At 39.5% G+C, this 21,756-nt stretch overlaps 3 protein-coding genes across 4 annotated transcripts in view; 1 reads left to right on the top strand and 2 right to left on the bottom strand.

The window, feature by feature from the left end:
• Positions 1-6,568, bottom strand: part of LOC118411917 (protein FAM214A-like) — a 27,088-nt gene extending 20,520 nt beyond the window's left edge. The window contains exon 1 of the mRNA XM_035814419.1: positions 6,368-6,568. Within this exon, the coding sequence (XP_035670312.1) occupies positions 6,368-6,383 (16 nt within the window). The 5' untranslated portion in view covers positions 6,384-6,568. The remainder of the gene's footprint in view (positions 1-6,367) is intronic.
• Positions 6,569-7,441: 873 nt separating this feature from the next.
• LOC118411932 (monocarboxylate transporter 13-like) lies at positions 7,442-12,484 on the bottom strand. Of its 2 annotated transcripts, none has more exons than XM_035814450.1 (6): positions 12,339-12,484; positions 11,987-12,053; positions 11,052-11,376; positions 10,174-10,317; positions 8,835-9,680; positions 7,442-8,253 (listed from the first exon to the last, which is right to left on the bottom strand). In XM_035814450.1, exons 3-6 carry the CDS (start codon positions 11,275-11,277, stop codon positions 8,000-8,002), a joined length of 1,470 nt encoding a protein of 489 aa, XP_035670343.1. In that variant the 5' UTR covers positions 11,278-11,376; positions 11,987-12,053; positions 12,339-12,484; the 3' UTR covers positions 7,442-7,999. The 2 variants fall into 2 exon arrangements, with proteins under 2 accessions (XP_035670343.1, XP_035670344.1); XM_035814451.1 differs by having other exon boundaries at positions 11,052-11,270.
• LOC118411936 (ferrochelatase, mitochondrial-like) lies at positions 12,391-21,160 on the top strand. The gene is made up of 12 exons (XM_035814457.1): positions 12,391-12,509; positions 14,209-14,365; positions 14,811-14,930; positions 15,436-15,584; positions 15,818-15,890; positions 16,283-16,369; positions 16,855-16,954; positions 17,428-17,526; positions 18,074-18,181; positions 18,923-19,087; positions 19,305-19,364; positions 19,669-21,160. Exons 1-12 carry the CDS (start codon positions 12,485-12,487, stop codon positions 19,801-19,803), a joined length of 1,278 nt encoding a protein of 425 aa, XP_035670350.1. The 5' UTR covers positions 12,391-12,484; the 3' UTR covers positions 19,804-21,160.
• Positions 21,161-21,756: the final 596 nt, after the last annotated feature.

The following is a 21,756-nucleotide window of genomic DNA, read 5'->3' as shown; positions in this document are numbered from 1 at the left end:
TGGCCGCCATCTTGGATCTTCCGTCTCACGGGGTCTGGATGGAGAAATCTGCACTTTGGCACTATCTTTTGAGTCGAAAGTGAATGAGATTATCTTCAAAATTAGGGAGATGAAGAGCGATAGCTCTGATGATGTAGCCGCAGTTTTTGACATTTTTTAGCTAGGGTTATGGGTTGCGAGACCGAGCGCCAAGCGCGAGTGTCAAGCATGCCCGGCTCCAGCCCCCCGTGAAAGCGAGTGTTAGCCGTATGCATAGACGAGTGATGGGCACTGGAATCCTGCCGTCGTGGATTTTTTACATTTTTTAGCTGTCAAAAGCACCTGCGCCAAGCCATGAAGGTACTTTCTAAGACCCCTGATGCGGATGATCCAAGATGGCGGCCAGAAATCCCTTCGAACTTGAAACAAGCGGAATAACTAAACAAAACTGGTAACTTATAATTTGCCTTGTTTTTTAATCTATCATTGCATAGACAGTGTATCTAGACTAGAGCGTCAAACAAGGCCATTGTCTCATGAATACTGCATAATAGACCCGTTTGTGCTCGTTTGCGGTCGTTTGCGGTGTATACTATAGGCAGACCCCTTCTGAATTACTGCCGGCCTGTGAAAGCATCCAGTAAACATTCCCCGCCGCTCGCTGGGTGGACTCGAGTCAAAATCTTGATGGTAATACAGTCCTCACCAGGCAACAGTAACACTAACATACCAACAAGATAGGAAAATGTCATATTATGACAGTATTTTTAACTTACATATGTTTTAGAGTATTTCATATCATCTTTTTGGAGGCCATTTTGTCTATATCTAAATTCACTGTCCTTAAACATGTAAGTCTATAATTTTTACCGGAACAAAAAAATTGGAAAACCTGCTCTGCTATTTCATTTTCAACTCTTGTATCCACCTTTCGTTGTAAATAGGTACAAAATACATCATGTCTATAATAATGTAATCAAAAACAACTTACCTGTCTAGTATTTGTGACATAATCAGCTATAATTCGTGCCTGTCTAGAATCCACTGAAGCGATCATCTGACGAATTATAGGTGCTCCTTTTAGTTTTAGATCAGTTAATCAGATTTGACTTTAATATTGCATTGGCCTGTGGCTTGAAACTGCTTAAATAAGTCTACAGCATAAGACTTACAAAATATTAGCCACATGTTTGTGACGCTGGAGCCTTGTCCCCAATCCAGTCAAGGACAATGTTAAAGCGAGGTGACCTTTATTCAAAGACACCACTTACACCTGACAGAGGCAGGTGTGTTGGATGATATTTATACAGAGCTGAAATACTGGCTTTTGTGTCCCCAAAATTGGACTTATGTGTTGCACCCAGATGTTTGAGTAGGGTCACGTATGTATGCACATTAGTATACAGTATATTCTCGACAAGGGATGCCTTGGATAAGCTGTCCCTCTGTCCCAGAACAGAAATTTAAGGGGAAAAGGGGAAACAAGGGTACCCAAGGCTAGCTCACCTTTATCTGTGAGGTAACCTGTATCCATTGTTTACAAGAACAAGGTATGTAGGAAAATCCAATTGACAAACAGCAGTTTCATACTACAATAATATTGCAATTTGAAATCACAATCGGATTCATTGAAATGGCATTCCCAAATACACTTTTTGAAAACAATGCATATAGGTTACGTACCTCACCTTTTGTCCAACCCAGCAAGTGAGAGGCTGAAGGCTAACTCACTTCACAAAATAAAACGTAGTCAATTCAAGTGACTTAAATTAAAACATCAAAATGATGATTGCAAATGACTGTTTATTTCAGATGATTAATCTAACAGGATACTGTATTACGGTAATATGTCTTCAAGCCATTTACCGACTAACGGGCTCGTTAGGGCATTTAACACTATTAACTATGAGTATTATCTACTAACAAAAATGTGGCAGCATCTCTCTAAACAACAAGTTAATTGGTGTCAATTTTCCTTCACAGATGTGGAGCCTACTTTAAGACACTGGTTTAACTTTCTGTGACCTTGACAGTGCAGATGTGCTTTCCGAGGTCAAAAACATTACTCTTAGCCATAGATTCAGCACCTTTAAGAGGGTTTGCATGACAGCTTGTTAAAAAGAGCGAGCTAAAAACAGTAGAGTGTAATTGATGGTAGGGGGCACTGATGACAACTTGGAAATAAACACTCCATCGTGTTTATAAATAGGCTCTTAACAGTCTTGATGTAAGACTTATATGTCATTAAAATATGCATGGTGAGATATCACCCACACATATGGCCAGTGTTGCTTTCCTTATATGTAGCAATGACTTTTGCTGTAGACTAAAGAGTAGACTAAATCTTGATGAGTCTAGTATAACTATAAGTCAATGTTGAAACTTTTGTGGTCACCGTTCATTCTCGCAATTTTCATTGAGACCTCTCTCACCAAGAATTTATGACACTGCAAATATGTGTTTTCAATGAATTAGTAGACAATTATTTCTACCGCAAATCTATAAACACTTAGCCTACAACCTCTCGCCGACAGCTTTTTTTCATCGTCAAGATGGAACTACTATATCGCCTTTACGATATCGGGAAAATTTCTCCCGAAAGGTCCGGACCATTCGTACGATATCTTACAGATAGCTTAGCAGGGGTCCCCGACAGCTTCGCGCGCGTGTAGATGCTTCCCGACTTCGGGAAGGCTCATTAGCATATAACGCCATTTGGAAAATCGCGCTATATGTTTATGACTGCAAGCGCCATGGGTGTCCGGCCCCCTACGTTCTAGATCCCTCCCGACATCCCCACAGATATCGGTAAAAACTGTGTGTAGATTGGGCCTAAGACTTGAAAGAACAACACTTTTATCACCTTCCAAATCAACTGGCTGTCCTTAGACTCTATTCCTGCCAAAGGTCATTATTCTGAAGGTCATTTTCTGTGCCACAAAGGTGCTTATTCAGCCATAATGGACCCCCTTTAAAGAACGCCCGAATGAACAGTCAGCTGTGGTAACCTTGCAGCCACAACAAACAGAGAGAGGTCAAAGGTTGTATCTGGTGACTGAACAAATCACTCCTTGAATTACGAACACCTTCTTGTCTGCTTCTCACCACAGAATGTTTAAGGCCAGGGTTAGGATTAGGGGTGGGGGGTGTTGGTCCATGATCTTATGGTGAGAATGTACATGTATGTTCAAACATGTATAGGGGGACTAACAATAGAACATAGGGGTGTGCTATTGCTAACATACTGTACTCTACTCTACTCTACATTATCTACCCTTGTTAATCTGTCCGTGACAGCAGTATCAAGTACCCAGTCCCAGACCTGCCATAGTCCCCAGCCATACATAAAATGTACTGGATAGGGATAGAAATAATTGGAATTAATTTTAAATAATTTTCTCAGTAGCATGCCTCTAAATTACTACTACTTCAATCTCAATAAATAGAAAATGGCTATAGATTATGACAGCTGTACATGTAGTTTTCATTCTTCTGTCTAAACAAGCCACTTTGTAATTGAAATAAATATAATGTGTCCATGTGTCACGTTGATACACCTGATCCCTTCCATCTCAGAAGTAAGCAACGTGCAGTCCAGTCAGTACAGGCTTGGATGGACAACACTTGAACAGGATGCTGACTAGCCTGACCAAGAATTCGCGAATTCATCTTCTCAAAAGGACTAAACTTTTGCAATTACTATTTTCATTTGCAAGTGTTTTTGACTTCAGGTTTGTAACAATTCTGTAGTACATTATCATTAATTGTAAATGCATACTCGTGGCATCAGGAGTCACAACAGAGAGGTCATCATGAAAATAGGAGAACTGTAAAAGTGTAAACATATTAAAATTCAACAATACTGTGTGTGCTGTGTACAATATATATGATCTAAGCTAGTGCTGTGTTTAGTATTTACATAATTTACTTATCAAATTTAGGGATCTTCACATGAGGTGTGTAACAAACAACACATCACACATAAAAAATACTGCTGGTCCCTTATTTGGATTTTTTTAGTTTGAATGGTTGAGGGAATACCTTGTATCAAATTTAAAACTGCTTGGACATCAAGCTCTGTATGACCAAGATAGAACATAGCCAGCTATTTGCAGTGAGGCATTCTCATGCCACGGATGAATATGGACTGCACCATTAGGCAAAAGCCACCATTGGGAACATAAAACCGCAAGGACAAACATAATACAAAGCGAGGAAAATGAAAACTTTTATGTATAATATATTTCCCTGCCTAAATAGCAATCAAATTATAATCTTTTTCATTATGTTTTGGTGCATTCTTGATAGCCTGGGTACCATCCTATATTTTCTACCGGAGCCCCGGTAGAAATAGGATGGTACCCACTACCCAGGCTACATTCTTGATAGTTCAAGAAGTGATTTTCAGATATTCATCAATTTATAGTCATACTGCCAAATCATTCTGTAAAATACTTTGTATTAAGTTGATATGATATTTGGGTGTGGCACATATCCACTTAAGTCTTAGCCCAAGTGGGTTGGAGTATGTAAATACATGCAATAAAGTACAGCTGTTTTCAGTTGTTTACATGTGTGTACACATGTCTCCAGATTTAATTATTTTCCATCCCACTCATTGTTATCATGGGAGTGCATACTGTTAATTTTCCTTGTTAAATCTGTCATTCTAAGCTGACAAAAAATACATTCTAATCAATTTCTTGTCATGAACTGATGAAGTTCACTATGTTTTGGACGGATGGGAATAATTTTTTGTCTCCAACAAGCAAATTTCCACTGGACATACGAGCACTAGACTACACATCCCACAAGTGTACATGATCCAGTACATTAGAATACTGGAACTGTCATGGGATATTCAAACCTTTGCCATATGGAACACCTATGGAATGCTGAGTGAAATTCAGAGGAATTCTTCCCAAGGGAAACTATGTATGTGTAGATATGCACCATCTCTTTTCCATTTTTAGGAAATAAATGCTGTTAAATGATTACACTGCAAATTCATATGAATTTCAACATCATCAAATATACATATGTTACATATGAATACAAGACAAAAAGATGCTGAATATCATGTGGAGTCCCAACAAAAATGTATTCAAAATCAAATTTACTGTTAGTAGTGAAATGGCCTTGAATTGAAATTTTTTTTAAATGTCTGATACACACTGTACTTTTGCCCTCTTGAAGTAGAAGTTGAAGAAATAACGCAGACGTAGGTCTGTTTAGTAGTACTTAAATATCGAAATGTCACTGTATATAAAATATACAAATATAACTGTATGCTTTCAATATATGCCCTTCACAAGACCTTGTCCTGCTCCTGGTTTATTGATCGGTGAATCGCAAACGATGCATTTTTCATCGTGAATCGTGAAAGCTCTTTACAGCACAAGCGATGTGTCAGGCTTAATGACTGAATTTGCGTTATAAGTAGTGTAGTAAAACTAGTTTAAATTTTAATTTGATGGTAATGACAGAGAATTTTCTGTAGGTTGCTTTGTTGATAATTCTAAAAGTTTTCATCTGTAACAGTGGATATTTTCCTGTTCCGTTCAAGCATTTAAAAACACATTGAATCATACAATGTGCGAGAGCAGCGAGACAATTTCTTGGTCATATCTACTGGCTGGCAAAATACACCAGATGATTATATCTAAATGATGATTGTATTTTGAGCATTATATTGCTGTATAAAGTAAAAAAATCAAAAGCAGGGGCATTTTGCATGATATAATAAATGAAATACGGCAGCAGTACTATAAGTGACCTGTTTTTTTTTTCTCTTGTAATTTATTTCAAAGTGATCCCACCGCGATCTAGTACATGTAACAGTTACTGTGATCAAGATCCTTTCCAGATCTTCAACCATCCATATCAAATGACTCATCTACCCGCAACCCGCCCCACATCCTCAAAATATCCTGGAATTGCACAATGATAATGAGCAAAAAACGTGCAGCGTACGTCAAATGCCTGTTGACCTGTAATGGATGATAGGTTTTTCAAGGCCTGGCAAAGCGATGTGACACCGCAAAGGGACAAGCTGCCTTTCCCGTTTGTTGCCTTTCTTTTGACGTTAGTGAGAAAATTTGAATGTCAATAGACGGCGGTTTTGGTAACACCCAAAACAAATCAGATGGGTAAAAAACAATCCTCAAAATCATTGTACTTCTGTAACGTATTGTAATTTTTCAAAGCAACCAGATGTTACCTGAAAATATCACTGATAGTTGATGAATACAGGCAAGGAAATAAGGAGGGAAATAGACGACTTTACCGGCAAATTACCACTCAAAATAGACGGGTAAGTTTACGTGGTCCCGGGCAAGCCTGGGCGACTGACCTACCCTCAAACCTTCCCCAGAAAAAATCCACTCACCGTCTTTCGGCTTCATCCTTCGCTCTGATCTCCGTCAAGGTTTGTCGAGGGGTTCTTCCTAGACGTCTTGACACGGGAAATGTGTCATCTTTGAGACGTAAAGCGGGCGATCTTGCCGCAGGAAGACGGGATGTCTGGGCGCTGCTGTCATGATGCAAGAAGTCGATCAGCTGCCATCTTGGCTAATTAAGTATGCAGGAGGGCGTGGCCTAACGCTGACCTCGCCGATCAGCTGGGACTAATATTTACATCTTCCACGTGGTTGTCACGTGCACGTGGACAGTGATGCAACATCTGCAACGCAGGCAGTAACCAAAACAACAGCATTTCGGTTTAAATGCGCTGTTGATATCACACGTTTGTCAAGAAATTGATACCAGACTTTGTCTATAAAAAATAGGAACTAAGGAAGGCTAACCTAGCTATACATTGCATATGGATGGTGTCATTTTTACGTCAGTCATACCAAAGCGACCTTGCTATTTCTTTTTTGTTCTAATGGCTTTAGTCCCATGAATTTCCTATCGAATACTAAAATGATGGTTCATGTATACGCTTCTAGTAGTATTTCCAGTGACTACCTGATAAAGTTCTATGTTAGCAGTGAAGCTGCTTTTGTTGCATAGACAGCAGCGTCCTCTATCGGAAAAGAATAGTATTGCAACAAAGTTGTGTGGTTGGTGTGCCATTTGCCATTTACTGCTGAACGCTAAGATTAATCTGGCTAATAGCCTAGTTCACCTTTATCCGCGGGGTAAACAATAACCGTTATTTTAAAACTGGTTACTTAGAGGTATCTAATTGACAGACGGTGGACGATGAGTGGATTTTTTTCACAGTGGATGGTGAGTGGATTTAAATTTTTTTTAACAATAATTTGAAAATATTACACTCAACCAGCAAATAAAGGTGAACTAGCATAAGCAGTCAATGGCAATGAACAAGAACTAGCATTACCTAATCGAATTAAGAACCGAACCAAAGGGACATCATTGTAAAGGATGATGAATATGTTTTTTCTAAAGATTTGTCATACAGAAAGTAACAACAGAGATATGAATGACCAATGCCTAGTTTCCAACTTTTGTATTGGGTTTTATATTGAATTGCACATGGATATGAATACAATACCCATAAAATACCTTGGCAACCAAACTGCTAGATTGTGGCACTTATGACAAAAAATGTAACTTTACAAATTCTTTCCTAGATGATAAGAAATCGTAATGTACATTGTTTTCAAAAGAACTATTCTATTAAAAATGTTGCTTATTGCACATTTTAATAGTTTGTACAACAGCGACAAAATATAAAGACATTCAGGCACGTTAATAGATCAATTTCCAAAATCTTGGTGGTGCTTTGGGCAAAACTAGAATTGCTAAAATAAACTTGATATTAACCCAAACACCTTTTATGGCACCCTTGCTTGCACCCTTGCTTACAACTTTCCTAACAATGTTTATTAAATTTTTACATGCATTTCCTTAACCCAGTCCTTGTTTTCATAAATATTTGTAAAATTTTGTAAAATGGTCTATTCTGCTGTGAAACGTTTTGTCCCACTCTCATATCAAAACAGGATATCACTTATCACAATCATTACAATCTTCATAAAAAATTATGATAAACTCATAATGATGTTTCTTTTGTTACTATCATTGGTCTATCTGGAGGAGCAGGTTCATTATCATTCAGTGCTGCTGTGTCCACCATGCCTGTGTCATCCATGATGTCCTCCTTTGTTTGTTTGTTTGTTTGTTTGACCTTGTATTGAGTAAACACTCGCATGTGCAGTGAAAATGGAATCAGCCCTCCGAACAGAACACATGCCCCACCCAGCAGAAATGTTGCATCATAGCTACCAGTGACGTCACGTAAGGCCCCTGCATAGAGTAAAGATTTCAGGAAAAAGATGTCATAATTTACACCATAGAGCAATTACTCAAGTAACTTGATTATGATCTATTTCAACATTGAACCTATTTTTACTAACTTATCCATGACTGATTCCCCAACATAATTAATCTTGAAGTATATTGCAGAGGTTTTATTTTTGCAGTTAATGTGGTGACTTCATTTCTTGAAATGTTGAAAACTGAGAGGATTGCTACTGCACCATAGAATAGGTTCAAATCAAACATTAAATGCTGAAGAAAAGGTAATTTTCTCTCTGAAAACTTTTCTTTTCCAGTGAATTAAATGGCTTTTCAGTACCCTAAATATATTGTCATGAATATACAATGTAGGGCTGTCTCCAGCTTTAAAATTTTTTCCATCCCACTCATTGTTTGGGAGGTCATATTATCAATTTTCACTATAATTAGATCTATCATTTCAAACTTCCAAAAAATACTATCTACTTCAATTTCTTGTCATGAAGTTTAGTTTTTTTCCTGCAGAAGATTTTGGATGGGCCCTTCAGACAGTCATGCTTTAAGTGTGACAAATATGACTGGGTCTTTACCTGAAACAGCTGGTCCAGCTAGAGTGGCAACACCTTGCACAAACATCCTGAGTCCCATGGCGCTGGGAAGTCTTTCAATCTCAACAAGGTCTGAAACTGTCGTGATAGTTAACGGGATGAGCGCCCCAAACAGCAGCCCAATTACAACACTGTAGGCGACCATACTGCCATATGACACAGCCAATGGCACCAGCATCATCGTAAAGCCCATCGCGACAGCTACTGTCCCGTACTGGTCGATACGTCGATACCTCTCCCACTCAGGCAGCACTCCGGCAATGCCACGACCAAACATTCCCAGGATGCCCGCAATAGACATGAGGAAAGCGGCGGGATAGTCGTCTATGCCCAGAAACTTTGCACGTGGGATGAGGTAGATGTTGGAGGCTTGGCGATTGGACGCTACAAAACCAACTGAGATAAGAAATATCAAAAGGGATGGTTCCTTCAAAAGACTGACATCAAGTACAGACAGAAATCTCTTTCTTATACTGCAACCATAAAAGCAACCATGTGAACCCTTGTCTTGTATTTCTACAGATAAAGTATTGTCATCTGGAAAGACAGGTTGCTTTCTTGAATTCGTTATGCTTGTCGCTTCAGCTTTGAGGTGGATTGGGCGCACCAGTGCTCCGAGCGGCACAACATGAAGTATGATACCACCGGCGATCAAAAGAGCCCCCTTCGTCCCGTATTCATCTATCAGTAGTTGGAAGAGAGGCGGGAAAGCGAAGGCACCCAGACTCCCTCCCAGTGTGGAAATACTGTTGGCTCGGAGTCTCTTTGTGGTGAAGTATCTTCCCAAGCATACCAGGATGTTTGTTACACTCAAGCTGCTGCCAAACCCTGCAAATCAAAAGATAAAAAGATAAAAAGTTTGTTTGCAAAACTGGTAAACACACCTGGTCCAGTTTCTGTACAGTAAGTATCTGCATCTGCATAAGATACCCCCACTGATGAGGTATGAGGTATATAAGATAAGACTGAATTTCTTAAATGTACTATCATTGATCCAATCACACCAAGATGGTTCCCTACTCTTTTCCAGAAGTGTGGTGGTTTCTTTTACATGCTTGAGGTGAAGTTGGAGGTTCGGTGTTTTAAGAAAGAAACACTGGACCTCCAACTTTACATCCCATCCAAGAAGATGTCCCTTACCAAAGCCAGGTACCGCATTTTTACCTTAAAAGATTGAGGAAATACATTGAGGCGTAAAGACTTTGGGGGCTGCTACAAGTGCTAAGATTTGAATCCAAAACCTTTATAGATCCTAAGTCAAAAACCCTAGTCACATTTAAGATCGCCTTCAAGGCTTGCCACTTTTATTGTCCCATCTCACCTACAAGACAGCCAACAGTGATGTAAAGGTGGGAGATGTGAGTTGCAAACCGGCTGAGACAGAACCCTGCTGCTGCCAGCACACCTCCTGCCATGATGACTGGACGGAATCCAAACTTCCCACCAAGACCACTCGATATGGGTGCTTGGGAAAGAAATGACTACTGTTATACACAAAAATGCAATATCAATATAGTCATAGAGCAGGAATCTACACACCTTTTTTTATCCAAGTTAACTGAATTGATATAGATCATTACACTTTTCATTTTTTAGGGACACACTCGATTATTTAAACGACCTATGTGTGCACATCAATTTTAATTTCCAAAAAAGTTTGCAACCACGACTGTTACTTGAACAAAAAAGCTGCAAAATGGGCAAATACATGTTCATTCCATAAACACCGAAATAACAACTGGAAAACAGATACTGATGAGTGAAGCCTTCCAAAACCAAACGTTCTTTTCATCTTTAATCTCTAAAAATCTTTAATCCGCTGTCATTTGTTCAACCTTCCTGACCACTTACATGTAGATTTCAAAATGCCCCTCCCCCCAGAAAAGATTGTGAAAATGTAACCCTTTTAAAAAATTATGGCTAGTGTTTTTGAGGGGATTTAAAACTTAAAATGAAAATTGTTGATTACATCAGTCAAGAGAGCATGTGGGTCATGGGGTTCCTCCCATCCATCCCTGCCTACAAGTATGAATGACCAAATGTGTATTAAGACTAATGTAAGACAGTAACTCAGGTCATCATGTCCACTTTTGGGTGGCCCCTTAGTTCTGTCTATACTGTGTGAATATAGACCTTCCCCACTTCCTGTAGAAATCATGGCTGACCGTACTAAGATGTATTGGACTGATTTATTCTCACCTGCCAAATTCGTTATCCCCATAACCATTGTTGAAACCAAGGCGACCTCTGCAGCCGAGGCGCCGACAAACTGCTCTCTCCACGGAACAAAGAAGACGCCCGATGAGTGGATGATGCCAAACGTACTTGCGAGAATCCCGGAACCTGCCAGCGCGACAACCCATCCCCAGCCTCCGTCTGGTGGGTCCACAGCAGTTCTGTTCTTAAGCTGCCTGTTTCCTGGCATTGTTTATACTATAAGTTAATTAGCAGTTTGCTAGTCTTCTCAAACAATGCGGGTCCACACTAGGGTTAGGCCAGCACACACTTGCATGGATGTCTCAGTCTTTAAAAAAAAATGTATTGATAAATAGTCATTATGTAGATGGAAAATCATTTTCTTGCAAATTTCTACCTCAGTGAACAGGGAAGCAAGACCACTATAACATATAACTATTCTAATTTAGATACAAACTTAAAATCTTTAACTTTGAATTCCTTGTATTGATTATCTTACTGTAAAAAGTTTGCAATCTTGATTTCAGTTGATTAGATCTCCGTAGATTATATCTATTAAACTGCATGGAATCATACAACACTTGAAAGTTAAGACTTGTTTTTTTAAAAAATAATTATTGTTAATTGAACCAAGGAGCTTTCATGTATGAACATTGACAGAAAGTCACAATAACTTGCAAAGTAGAGACTTAACACCGAATATGTCACAACTAGTGAGGGAACTATTCTCTAATGCATTGAATTCCCAGCCCTTGAACATAACTTGCACATGGCCTTCCAGCTTTCATAGCTCAAGTTCAATTTTAGAGGTCATTTTAGATATACCCCCTCGTATGACAATCACACAGTCACCAACAGACATCAACTGATTCCATGTAATGTGTTATATCTCAGGCTGAAACTTCGAAACAGGTATACCCTCCAGGGTTATGTCTTACCTCACTTTTGACATCCAATAAGCTGTCACAGTCTGACGTTAACCTTCAACCAGAACAACAGACTGACCTATGGACGTGATCAAATTGATGCATTACAGTTAATATGACCCCTGGCACTTTGAACTTTAAACTTAATAAATGCCTGAACTCTTGACTAGTGACAGTCACTGTCCGAAACTTACTGGCAGTCCGACACAGTAAAATTAGAAGACCAACAAGTCACAACGTTTAAGTTTCTAGCTAATAAGCCCTAACGTTCAAATACATGGTCCTTGATGAAAATGCTGTGCAACAAAAAAAATAGTCATTTTTAGCTGATCAACAATCAGCGAAACGTTTGTGAAAACATTACCTTCGTTTCTAAAACAGCGAACGTGTAATAAGTTACGTGTCTGATACACACACACTGCTGACAGAAATAGCAGCTGCCAAAGAATTTCGCGCCATGTTCCAGCTGACAGCTTCCCATGACCCCGTTTGACCTTTCTTTAAAACAACATGGCGGCAGGCGTGAGTGGCTTAGGTAAGAATTTACGTCACTATTTCCCGTTTGCACAGTCAAAGTGCTATCAAACGTTTTAACGCACGGTCTACATATCTTCAGGAATGTGAGGAAGGTTGGCACCTCATCAGAAAAGAGTTTAGACTTGATATTTAGGAGAAATACTCGCTTTTTCCTTGGTTGTGTGTGATGTGGGAGGGGGGCGTGGGTACTTCAGTTATGCAACAAAGTTATCAAAGCGAATATTAAGGAGACGCCGTGCGTTGTGTAAGGTAGGGACAGTACGTTATGCGTTGGCGGAGGAGCTTCAGCATGTGGAGGAGGGGTGGGAAGAGTGTATTTAAGGTTTAACGTAATCTACCATTGTCAAGGCCAATATTGATTTTTGCATCCTTGGGAGGGTGATGAGGGGTGTTCTGAAACAACTACAAACTGTAGAAGAGGCAAGTAGAAACAGTCCCCCCCCTGGCCCCTGGGATTCAAACCTGTGTCAAACCTGGGCTGCCAGCTCACAACCCCAATGCCGCTAACCACTACACCAAAAGGTTGTTCTATTTGGAAGGTCAGTTTGGTCTTATGCCTTAGTCACACAGCGTTGATGTGGGAACCACTGAAACAACTAGGAGAGGTGAGTAGAAACAGTCCCCTGGCTCCTGGGATCCCCACGCCAGTTATCAGGGTCTGCATTGGGGTCCTGACAACGCTTTGTCGACTTTAGAAAAACGCCTTTTGTATTACGCTAAAATCAAGAGAGTCAATTTCGCAAAATTTGGGCACCTTGCTACGAATTACATGGCTTTCCCAATGGCCATACAGACCCTTAATTATCTATGTACATGTATTTAGTGTGTCAATAGTTCATGTATATACATACATTGAATCTAGTTTACCATGGTTTATTTAGTCGGGCTGGTGGGCCCACATACAGTACTAGTACTATAAACAAAAAGAAAATATGTGCCTACAGTTGGCGCAGTGTATTTTTATTTCTAATGCATCAGATGGGAAATTCTTGTACTGTAAATCGTCACATGTTTGCAATGGTCTTAATTTTTGTATTTTATCACTAACATTACCCTCACAGCTCCATGATGCTGCAAATGCATATGTATGCACGATTCCACTTTATTACTAACCGTAATGCAAAATTGTTCTGATCACAGACCTAAACCCCTACAAAAACTCCTTTCCCATCCAACTGCAAAATTAAGAGCCCTCAAAAATAAATGAACTTAAAGTATACATTACACTATATTGGCGCATGTTATATGAACAACCATCAAATGCTGCTCCTAGACTTGCCACAACCAGCTGTCACAGTGTTTTATAGAATTCTTTGATTCTTATTCAGACCCAAAGTATGATTTTTATGAATGAGGACATAAACCTCCTTGCATAGATATACTCGCATGGAAACTAAATGGAAAATAAGTACATGCATACAGTATTTTTGAAATAGACACATGTTTGATAAAATTTTATGTAATTTGATCTTATTTAGAATGTTGGACTAGGTGTGGTAGATAGGATTGTTGATGTATGCAAATAAGCCGTGAGAAAATGCCATCTGGACCTTCAACATGATTACATCTTGCCATCATGGACAATACAATGATATTATCAACTTTAATCAACAGCTTGTTCTGGTTCATATTTCATTTGTATTGCTATAGTCACATTATGGTGTTGTCTATATTTTGTGTTTCCCTCGTATTCATAGGAATGCTTCACCTAGTCGCAAGGAGGGCAACATGTCTTGGGCTAGGCATCAGGCCTGTGCCTGCAGTGCAGAGGTTAGCTGCCAGGGGTCTCTCCACTGCAGCACAGCCAGATAAACAAGAGGATTCTGATGGTGATGTTCAAGTACAGGATGAAAGGTCTGTCCTACTGTTCTGTCTGTGTGTGTGTCTGTGTATGTATGTATGTCTCTTTGTGTGTCAACATAATAACTCGTTAAGCCCTGGATGGATTGTTTTATATTTGGTCAATGGATACAAATGTACTTGTAGGTCTTGATGTGATTTGATGTGATGTGGTCTCAAAGTGATTAGAATTCGGGCCCCTTGAAAGTCAGAGATGTAAAGCCAGATGCCCACACCTCAAGGCACATTATACTTAAAAAGCCTTGTACACTAATGAATAAGAGTAGGGTCCTTCCCAATGTGAATGGACATTACCTTATACAGTATGGTGTCTTGAAAGATACCGGTTAATGATAACCCCCCTTTTATATGATGCATATATTGCATATGAGATAAGTACTGTAATGTACCTTTAGTCTGTGTAGACAAACAGTGAAACACTTATTTTTACACCTTGCAGGAAACCTAAAACAGGCATCATGATGATGAACCTAGGGGGCCCTGAGACTCTTGAAGATGTCCAAAGCTTCCTTCTCAGGCTGTTCAGTGACAAGGATCTTATTCCTCTTCCAGCACAGAGGTCAGAGGCATTATCAAGATTTATTTCAGGGTTTTCATCATGATTTTGTTCACAGTGTAAGGGTATCTTAGCATTGTGAAGCCATCTGCCAAGCAGAACTGGCTTTGGTGATCTAGGGGTATCTTCCCCTAAAAATTATTCAATTCATAACCCTCAGAAACACTATTTCCTACAATCTGCAGGCCAGATTCAATGACAAAACAACAGAAAGCCCTCTATGCTGATTGAAACACCGGCTAGGGGATACAAATCACCCTGCTACCTGTAAATTGTGATAACTTTTATTTTTCATCATGCAATAGCAGGTAAATTTTATGAATGACATTGAATTCTGCCTCACACCTGATTTCAAAAAAGAAGATACCAAAAATGGGAAGATATGTTGTTTGGTACCCTCAGATGTACTCCTGCTAAAGTGACACTACTATGGTGCTTAATGCCATCTTGAATGTAGGAATTGGTCTTTGACACTACACACAAAGGTGACTGATTTTTCTGGTTGCAGCTTCCTGGCCCCTCGTATCGCTAAACGACGCACACCTAAGATACAGGAGCAGTACTCGCGGATCGGAGGCGGCTCGCCCATCAAGATGTGGACCACCAAACAGGGGGAGGGCATGATCAAGATACTGGATCAGATCTCTCCACAAACTGGTAAGAATTCTGCGGAAAGTTTCCCCTTAAAGGACAGGCTTATTCAGCACTGTCTCCAGCTTTACATTTTTTTTAGTCTCATGCATTGTTTGGGAGCTTCTGATGTTCATTTTAGTCATTAAATCTGTCATTTCAAGCTTAATTTTTAGTTCATAAATGAGCCTGCTATTGTTTTTATTGTTCATTTTTTGTGTCCTGTGTTACTTTCTGGATGTTTTTCTCTTTAATCCCAGCTCCACACAAGTTCTACATTGGCTTCAGGTATGCAGACCCACTGACAGAGGACACCATTGAGCAGATGGAAAAGTAAGATTGAGAAGATCTTTCTCTAAATCTGGGACACAAGTACAAATGTATGTCTTAGCCTTGTGAGCTGTGGATAGTATGCTTTAAGGTGTTGGAGACCTAAACTACAGCCTACTAGTATTATTCATCATAGAGTGGAACTTGTTGCCACCAAGTACTGTAGAAGCATCCTCTTAATGATAGTTTTGGATAATGCTTGCAGCTAGATGTGGAAAGGTTTGGTGTGAAAGGTCATTCATGGTAATATAACCAGCTGCTGCCATGTTGCCTGCCTGTGAAGTCGATGCATTACTCTTAAGGATGATTATACATGCTATACAAATATAGATGCAGATTCTGTGTCTTCAGACTTTATGATATAAAACTTTTGTGTGCACCCCTCTTCCCCCTAGGGATGGAATAGAACGTGCCGTAGCCTTCACGCAGTACCCACAATACAGCTGTTCTACAACTGGCAGCAGTCTCAACGCTATCTACAGGTGAGAAACCATTTCAGATTAACACCAGTGCATACTGGTAAAGATAGTTCCATTGCCTTTTCTGCATTGTAGGTGGTAGAGTTTGTTGGTTGTCATCCACTGTGTTTTGGTGACACAGTTGGAAGGTGGAACCGATCTCTCTTGTTCCATGGCCTTCTACCATTCCGGCTGAACTCAGGTACCCATTGTTATACCTGGATTGAGTGACAAAAGTGCCATTCACAAGGGCAACAATGTCTAACCAGGAATGCCAGGAGTCAAACCAGCAACCTCTCAATCTCAATCTCAATTGTCCACTAGTGAAACCACTATGCCCTCAGTGCCACAACTAAGTCAGGATATTAGTGGAAACTACTTTTCTCAAGGGCATGTCATGGGGACCTGTCAGGGATCAATCATGCTACCTCCAGGTTCTGAGTCAACACTCACACAAGAACACAGTGCCTCCATGTGGTACTTTGCTTTAAACTGTTGCCTTTCCCCAGGTACTACAATAAGAGGATCAGGGACAGGGGTGAGGAGGGGCGGAGCCAGATGAAGTGGACAGTGATTGACAGGTGGCCCACACACCCCATGCTGGTGGAGGTAAAACAGAGCCCAGATTTTATGTTCATGACCGGGACGGTCATATTTTGGTGCAATTTTTGCGTGTACAGTATAACCCAAACATGGATATGTATGTTAGTTTGTATTTTGTTACAGTGTGTTGGGAACTGAAGTTTGATGTACTCTATGGTACTGCAACAGAACTATTTTCTATTCTTTATTATTAGAGAGCTCAGCAATAAAGACAAAATAGCTATAAACACTGTTCATTGATATTCATTGGTACTTTTTAGAATGTAGCCAACTTATAAGAAGATTTAGATTTGAAAATTTATACTTTGACTTTGTACGATTGTGGAAGAGTACTGTTGCAATGATTTGCTATAATGCATTGATCTTCAGAATAATTTTTTGCCACACAGTTTGCATTAGTGCACGTGTGCTTCTCGCCATTTGTAAAGCACTTTGTTGTTGAGTTCATCCACACTAACTTTTTCGTCTTTCCTGCCCAGTGTTTTGCTCAGAACATTCAGAAGGAGTTGGCCAAGTTTCCTGCGGATGTTCGAGACGATGTGGTCATCCTGTTTTCTGCACATTCCCTCCCTATGTCAGTAAGTACACACATGAACACACATTTATTTAGTGATGCCTTAAGGCCCTGTCACACATACAGGAACTTTCCTCCACTGTACTAGAGACCATTCCCCTAGAAAGGTCGGTGTTGGGTTGGGAGTAGCCTGGAATCCATCCTATACTAGCTCCACTTCACTCCTCTGGTCACATCCATGCAGAATGTGATTTTTCTGATTTGATTTTTCAACTTTTCAAAACTCATCATTGGCTGGTGACTTTGAAGGACTAGTAGTCAACCTCACCAACCACAGATAACCTTGCTCATTACTACCTCCCAAGTATGGTGTGAAGAATTTCATTGATGATAGTATATGTCATTGTTTTATTGACCAGTTTGTAAAATGAAATAGAGGTGACCCGTACCCCTAGAAAGTTGGTGCAACTGCACAGGTGAGGACTGCTGTTCTGTGCAGTTTTGTTGACCAGGTTGTAAACAGAAGTGACCCATACCTCCCAAGATGTTGTGTGTGACTAATACAGTTTATGACTGTGCTGTTGTGTTCAACTTGTTGCTTTGTTGACCAGGTTGTAAACAGAGGAGACCCGTACCCCCAGGAGGTTGGTGCGACCGTACAGAGGGTGATGGAGAGGTTGGGGATGTCTCACCCATACAGACTAGTCTGGCAGTCCAAGGTAACAGCTTATTACATATAGTACACATGATGTGTGTAGCATTAATGCTAAGCAATCCTTCTGCTTTGCCATATGATTCATATATCATGGATCCATGGGCGCGGATTTATTGCTAGGGTCAACCCCAGCTCGGACATGTTGTATGGGATTGCATTTATTATTTTGGATAGTTATGATAAGCTGAGGCCTTTGTATGAAGTAGCCTCAGGTGGAAAACCCAACACTCTAATCAAGAAGAGAAGGGGTGACTTGGTTTAAACTGGATCTGTAGTAAACCACATTACCATTGTGCCAGTACTAGCTACTTGAAAAGCATTGTGCTTCATCTATATTGAGGATGACAAAATAGGAAGAGGAAGATCAGTAATACCAGTTAGCCACATTAACAAACTGATGTTTCTGAAAGTGACTTTCTAAAATAAGAGTCCTCCCCAAACTGGAAGATAAAAGACAGTGTTCAATGTGGTAGATTTGTCTTCTTGTACTCTGAATTTATTTACGAAAAATAGAACCTCCCCAAAAGATACAAGATTCATTGTAAACGTCCACATCAATTGCTTCTGTTTATTACACCATCTACATGTAGGTAGCAGTAAATCCTGGTGGATCAAACCCTACAGTTCTATTCTATGCAGCTTGTATGAACTCTACAAAACTGATGTGCTATGTCTAAAGGTAGTTAATGAGTTACTAGTGAACTAAACAAACATACCAACATACTTGTACCTGTTGTTTTACTAGGTTGGTCCATTGCCATGGCTTGGTCCCCAAACAGATGAAGTGATCCAAGGACTGGCCAATAACGGGAAGAAGAACCTGCTGCTGGTGCCCATAGCATTCACTAGTGACCATATCGAGACTCTCCATGAGCTGGACATCGAGTACGCAGCCACCTTGGCAGCAGAGGTGACAATCATGTCCATTTACTTCTTTTGTCAACAGGGCTCAAAATACTGTGTGTATATGCATTTTTTAAACCCCAAATTGGACCTGTAGACCCAAAATTCATGTCTGGTAAAGTATATAAACTACAATCTACTACAGTATTAATGATTCTTAATTTTACAATAATACTTAAAGGAATATGTTGCAAATTCTAATTTATTTCCGTCTTCGTGTCCAGTGTGGTGTAGAGAATGTGAGGAGGGCAGAGTCACTCAACGATAACCCATTGTTTATTGAGGTGAGTTGGATATACATGTAACTTATATGCTGTATTCCAATGCATCTACAATAGCTTTATACATTGATAGATGCATAATTCACAAAAGAAAAGGGCAGTGCAGAGCAGTTTCATAGAGGAAAAATGTCTGAGTGTACCTTTGACCTGTCTGTGGTGATAACTCAAACTTAGAGCTACAATACAGAAATGTCATAACCCTGCTTACCTCTGGCTTAACTTAAAAATGTAAAATATTGGATTGAATGTTTTTGGGATGCACCGTTTAAGTATGATTGACAGTTTGTTTCCCCTCCCACTCCACCAGGGGCTCGCAGACCTCGTCAAGACTCACCTGGATAAAGGCACGTCCTGCACGCGCCAGCTGATGCTCCGCTGTCCGATGTGCGTCAACCCGGCATGCGGACCTGCCAAGCAGTTCTTCCATGACCAAGGACAGTAGAATACATTGTAGACATTTTTGTATTCTCTTTCAAGCCACCGTTACACTGTTTACGGCTGAGTTCCAAATTCACAAGAGAATGAAACTTACTTTTCAGCAGAAATTCTACTGTAAAATTGGACATGGGGCTCAGTAAGGTGCGGATGTTGATTGATAGAAAGGAGACCAGTCATATTCCGGCTGAAAATATCCTTTTAAGCTACACGTACCAGGCTCTTCAGGAGAGCTACTTTTCGCTGTATAATACATAGTTATCTATCTATTGCAACTAGTTTGGTTAGTTTTAATATATACTCTCTATGCATATAGTTAGGCCATTAATAAATATATTGCAAGAGCAAGTTTTAGATTCTTGATTCATGATTTAATTTCTGTTAAATGCTTGAATCTTACTATATAAATGCAAGAGTACTCTCATAGTCTTGTATTGACATGTCTGTGTGTGACTGTGTTTCTGCACCACAGTAAATCTGTATGTTGCATATGCCACTTACCATCAAGGCAAGTATATCCAAAGGCCGTGGATTGTTGACTGGAACTAACTACTTTTGCTTGGTGAATTGCTTGGTGACTACCTGATTCTAGTCGTAGGGACCAAAAACGTAATCTTGATATATGTGTAACATAATAACTGGAACACTTTCAGCTGAACATTCAAGAAATCTCACTAAAACATAGCTGCAGTTAGACATGATTTTGTTAGAGGGCATTGTTCTATCACAAACAGCATGGGCCTATGTTTCAGCTCAAGCTAAACATGTTAATAAAAGCTGTTGTCATCAAATAGTTAATAGAGTAGGGACCTCTTCACTAAGTAGTTTCAGTAGGCATTTGGAGATCCATAGAAACAGTCATTAACCCCTAGATTTAACTACCTCTAGGTGGAACAATCAAGAAAGTAGTATATGCATGTACTTCTGTCATGTGTAGAATTATATGTACAATGTAGACTAGATGAGGACAAAATGAACACAAACTGTTAACTCTGCTTCTCAGGTAACCTGTGTGCTGTAGAGCACTCTTATAAGTGAGCTGAAATGTAATGTTACTTAAACCTTAAAGCTGAAGAAGTTAAACTTAAAACTACTTGGATCTTATAATAGCTGTAAAACGTCTTTAGTTAAAGTGCTGATAGTTAAAAATACTTATTATAAGCCTTTGAAGTAGATTTACTCAAGAGGTAATGTCAAATGAAATTGAATTTAGATTTTGGGGTCATGTATGACATGATAAAAGAATTACCGACATGTACGGAAATTATCAGATTTTGCAAATTGATTGTGGAAACTGCAAGGTAATGATTCATAGTTTGATTTGTATTATGTTAGAAACAAAGTTTTGTTGAAGAGAAAAGGTTTATGTATATCTTGCTTGAATATTACTATATAAATGCAAAAATACTCTCATAGAGTTTAGTATTATATACTATTATCTCTTTTTAGGCAATTGTTCAACAAATAGCCAAGAGATAACATCTATGTACCTTAGAGCATTTTATAACAATAGTTAAAGGGGCATTCCACTCCACATGGGAGTGTTATTTTCCGATAGATATTAATTTTAGGAAGTGATAACTGCATACTACTTCACATTATACGATAAAGTACCCAGTTGCTCCACATGCCTCAAAAGCATTCAGTCTTCTACTAAACTCCCCAAGTACCCTCGAATTGAATTAATCCTATGGCTGAATACAATGCAAAACTTTTAGGTAAGGTTACAAAACTAATTTCAGGTTCGCTAAGAAATCTCGTCTTGTTCTTGTATTCTTTGCTATCTTATGAGCAATTTGCCTTCTCGGTGTGCTTAGCGTACCTCATTTATTCCGAAATTTGTACGATAAACACAGTGTCTATGCGTATAGGGAATGCATGGGTAGGGTCTGCATGGGTTTAGTGAGTGTCATTGTTGTTTTATAAAACGCACATCACGTAATTCATCCCAAGGTAAATT

The sequence above is a fragment of the Branchiostoma floridae genome, chromosome 3, assembly GCF_000003815.2.
Source record: "Branchiostoma floridae strain S238N-H82 chromosome 3, Bfl_VNyyK, whole genome shotgun sequence".
In the NCBI taxonomy this organism is placed as follows: Eukaryota; Metazoa; Chordata; class Leptocardii; order Amphioxiformes; family Branchiostomatidae; genus Branchiostoma; species Branchiostoma floridae.
This window is presented reverse-complemented; position numbering and strand designations above follow the sequence as displayed.

Excerpts from the sequence above, each read along its gene's own strand:
- LOC118411936 (XM_035814457.1), top strand. The coding sequence starts at position 12,485 with ATGGCGGCAGGCGTGAGTGGCTTAG. Across the intron at positions 14,366-14,810 it reads GTTCAAGTACAGGATGAAAG|GAAACCTAAAACAGGCATCA; the intron begins GTCTGTCCTACT and ends TACACCTTGCAG. Across the intron at positions 14,931-15,435 it reads ATTCCTCTTCCAGCACAGAG|CTTCCTGGCCCCTCGTATCG; the intron begins GTCAGAGGCATT and ends TTCTGGTTGCAG.
- LOC118411932 (XM_035814450.1), bottom strand. The coding sequence starts at position 11,277 with ATGCCAGGAAACAGGCAGCTTAAGAACAGAACTGCTGTGGACCCACCA. Across the intron at positions 10,318-11,051 it reads GGGGATAACGAATTTGGCAG|CACCCATATCGAGTGGTCTT; the intron begins GTGAGAATAAAT and ends TTCTTTCCCAAG. Across the intron at positions 8,254-8,834 it reads AGCTGGACCAGCTGTTTCAG|GGGCCTTACGTGACGTCACT; the intron begins GTAAAGACCCAG and ends TACTCTATGCAG.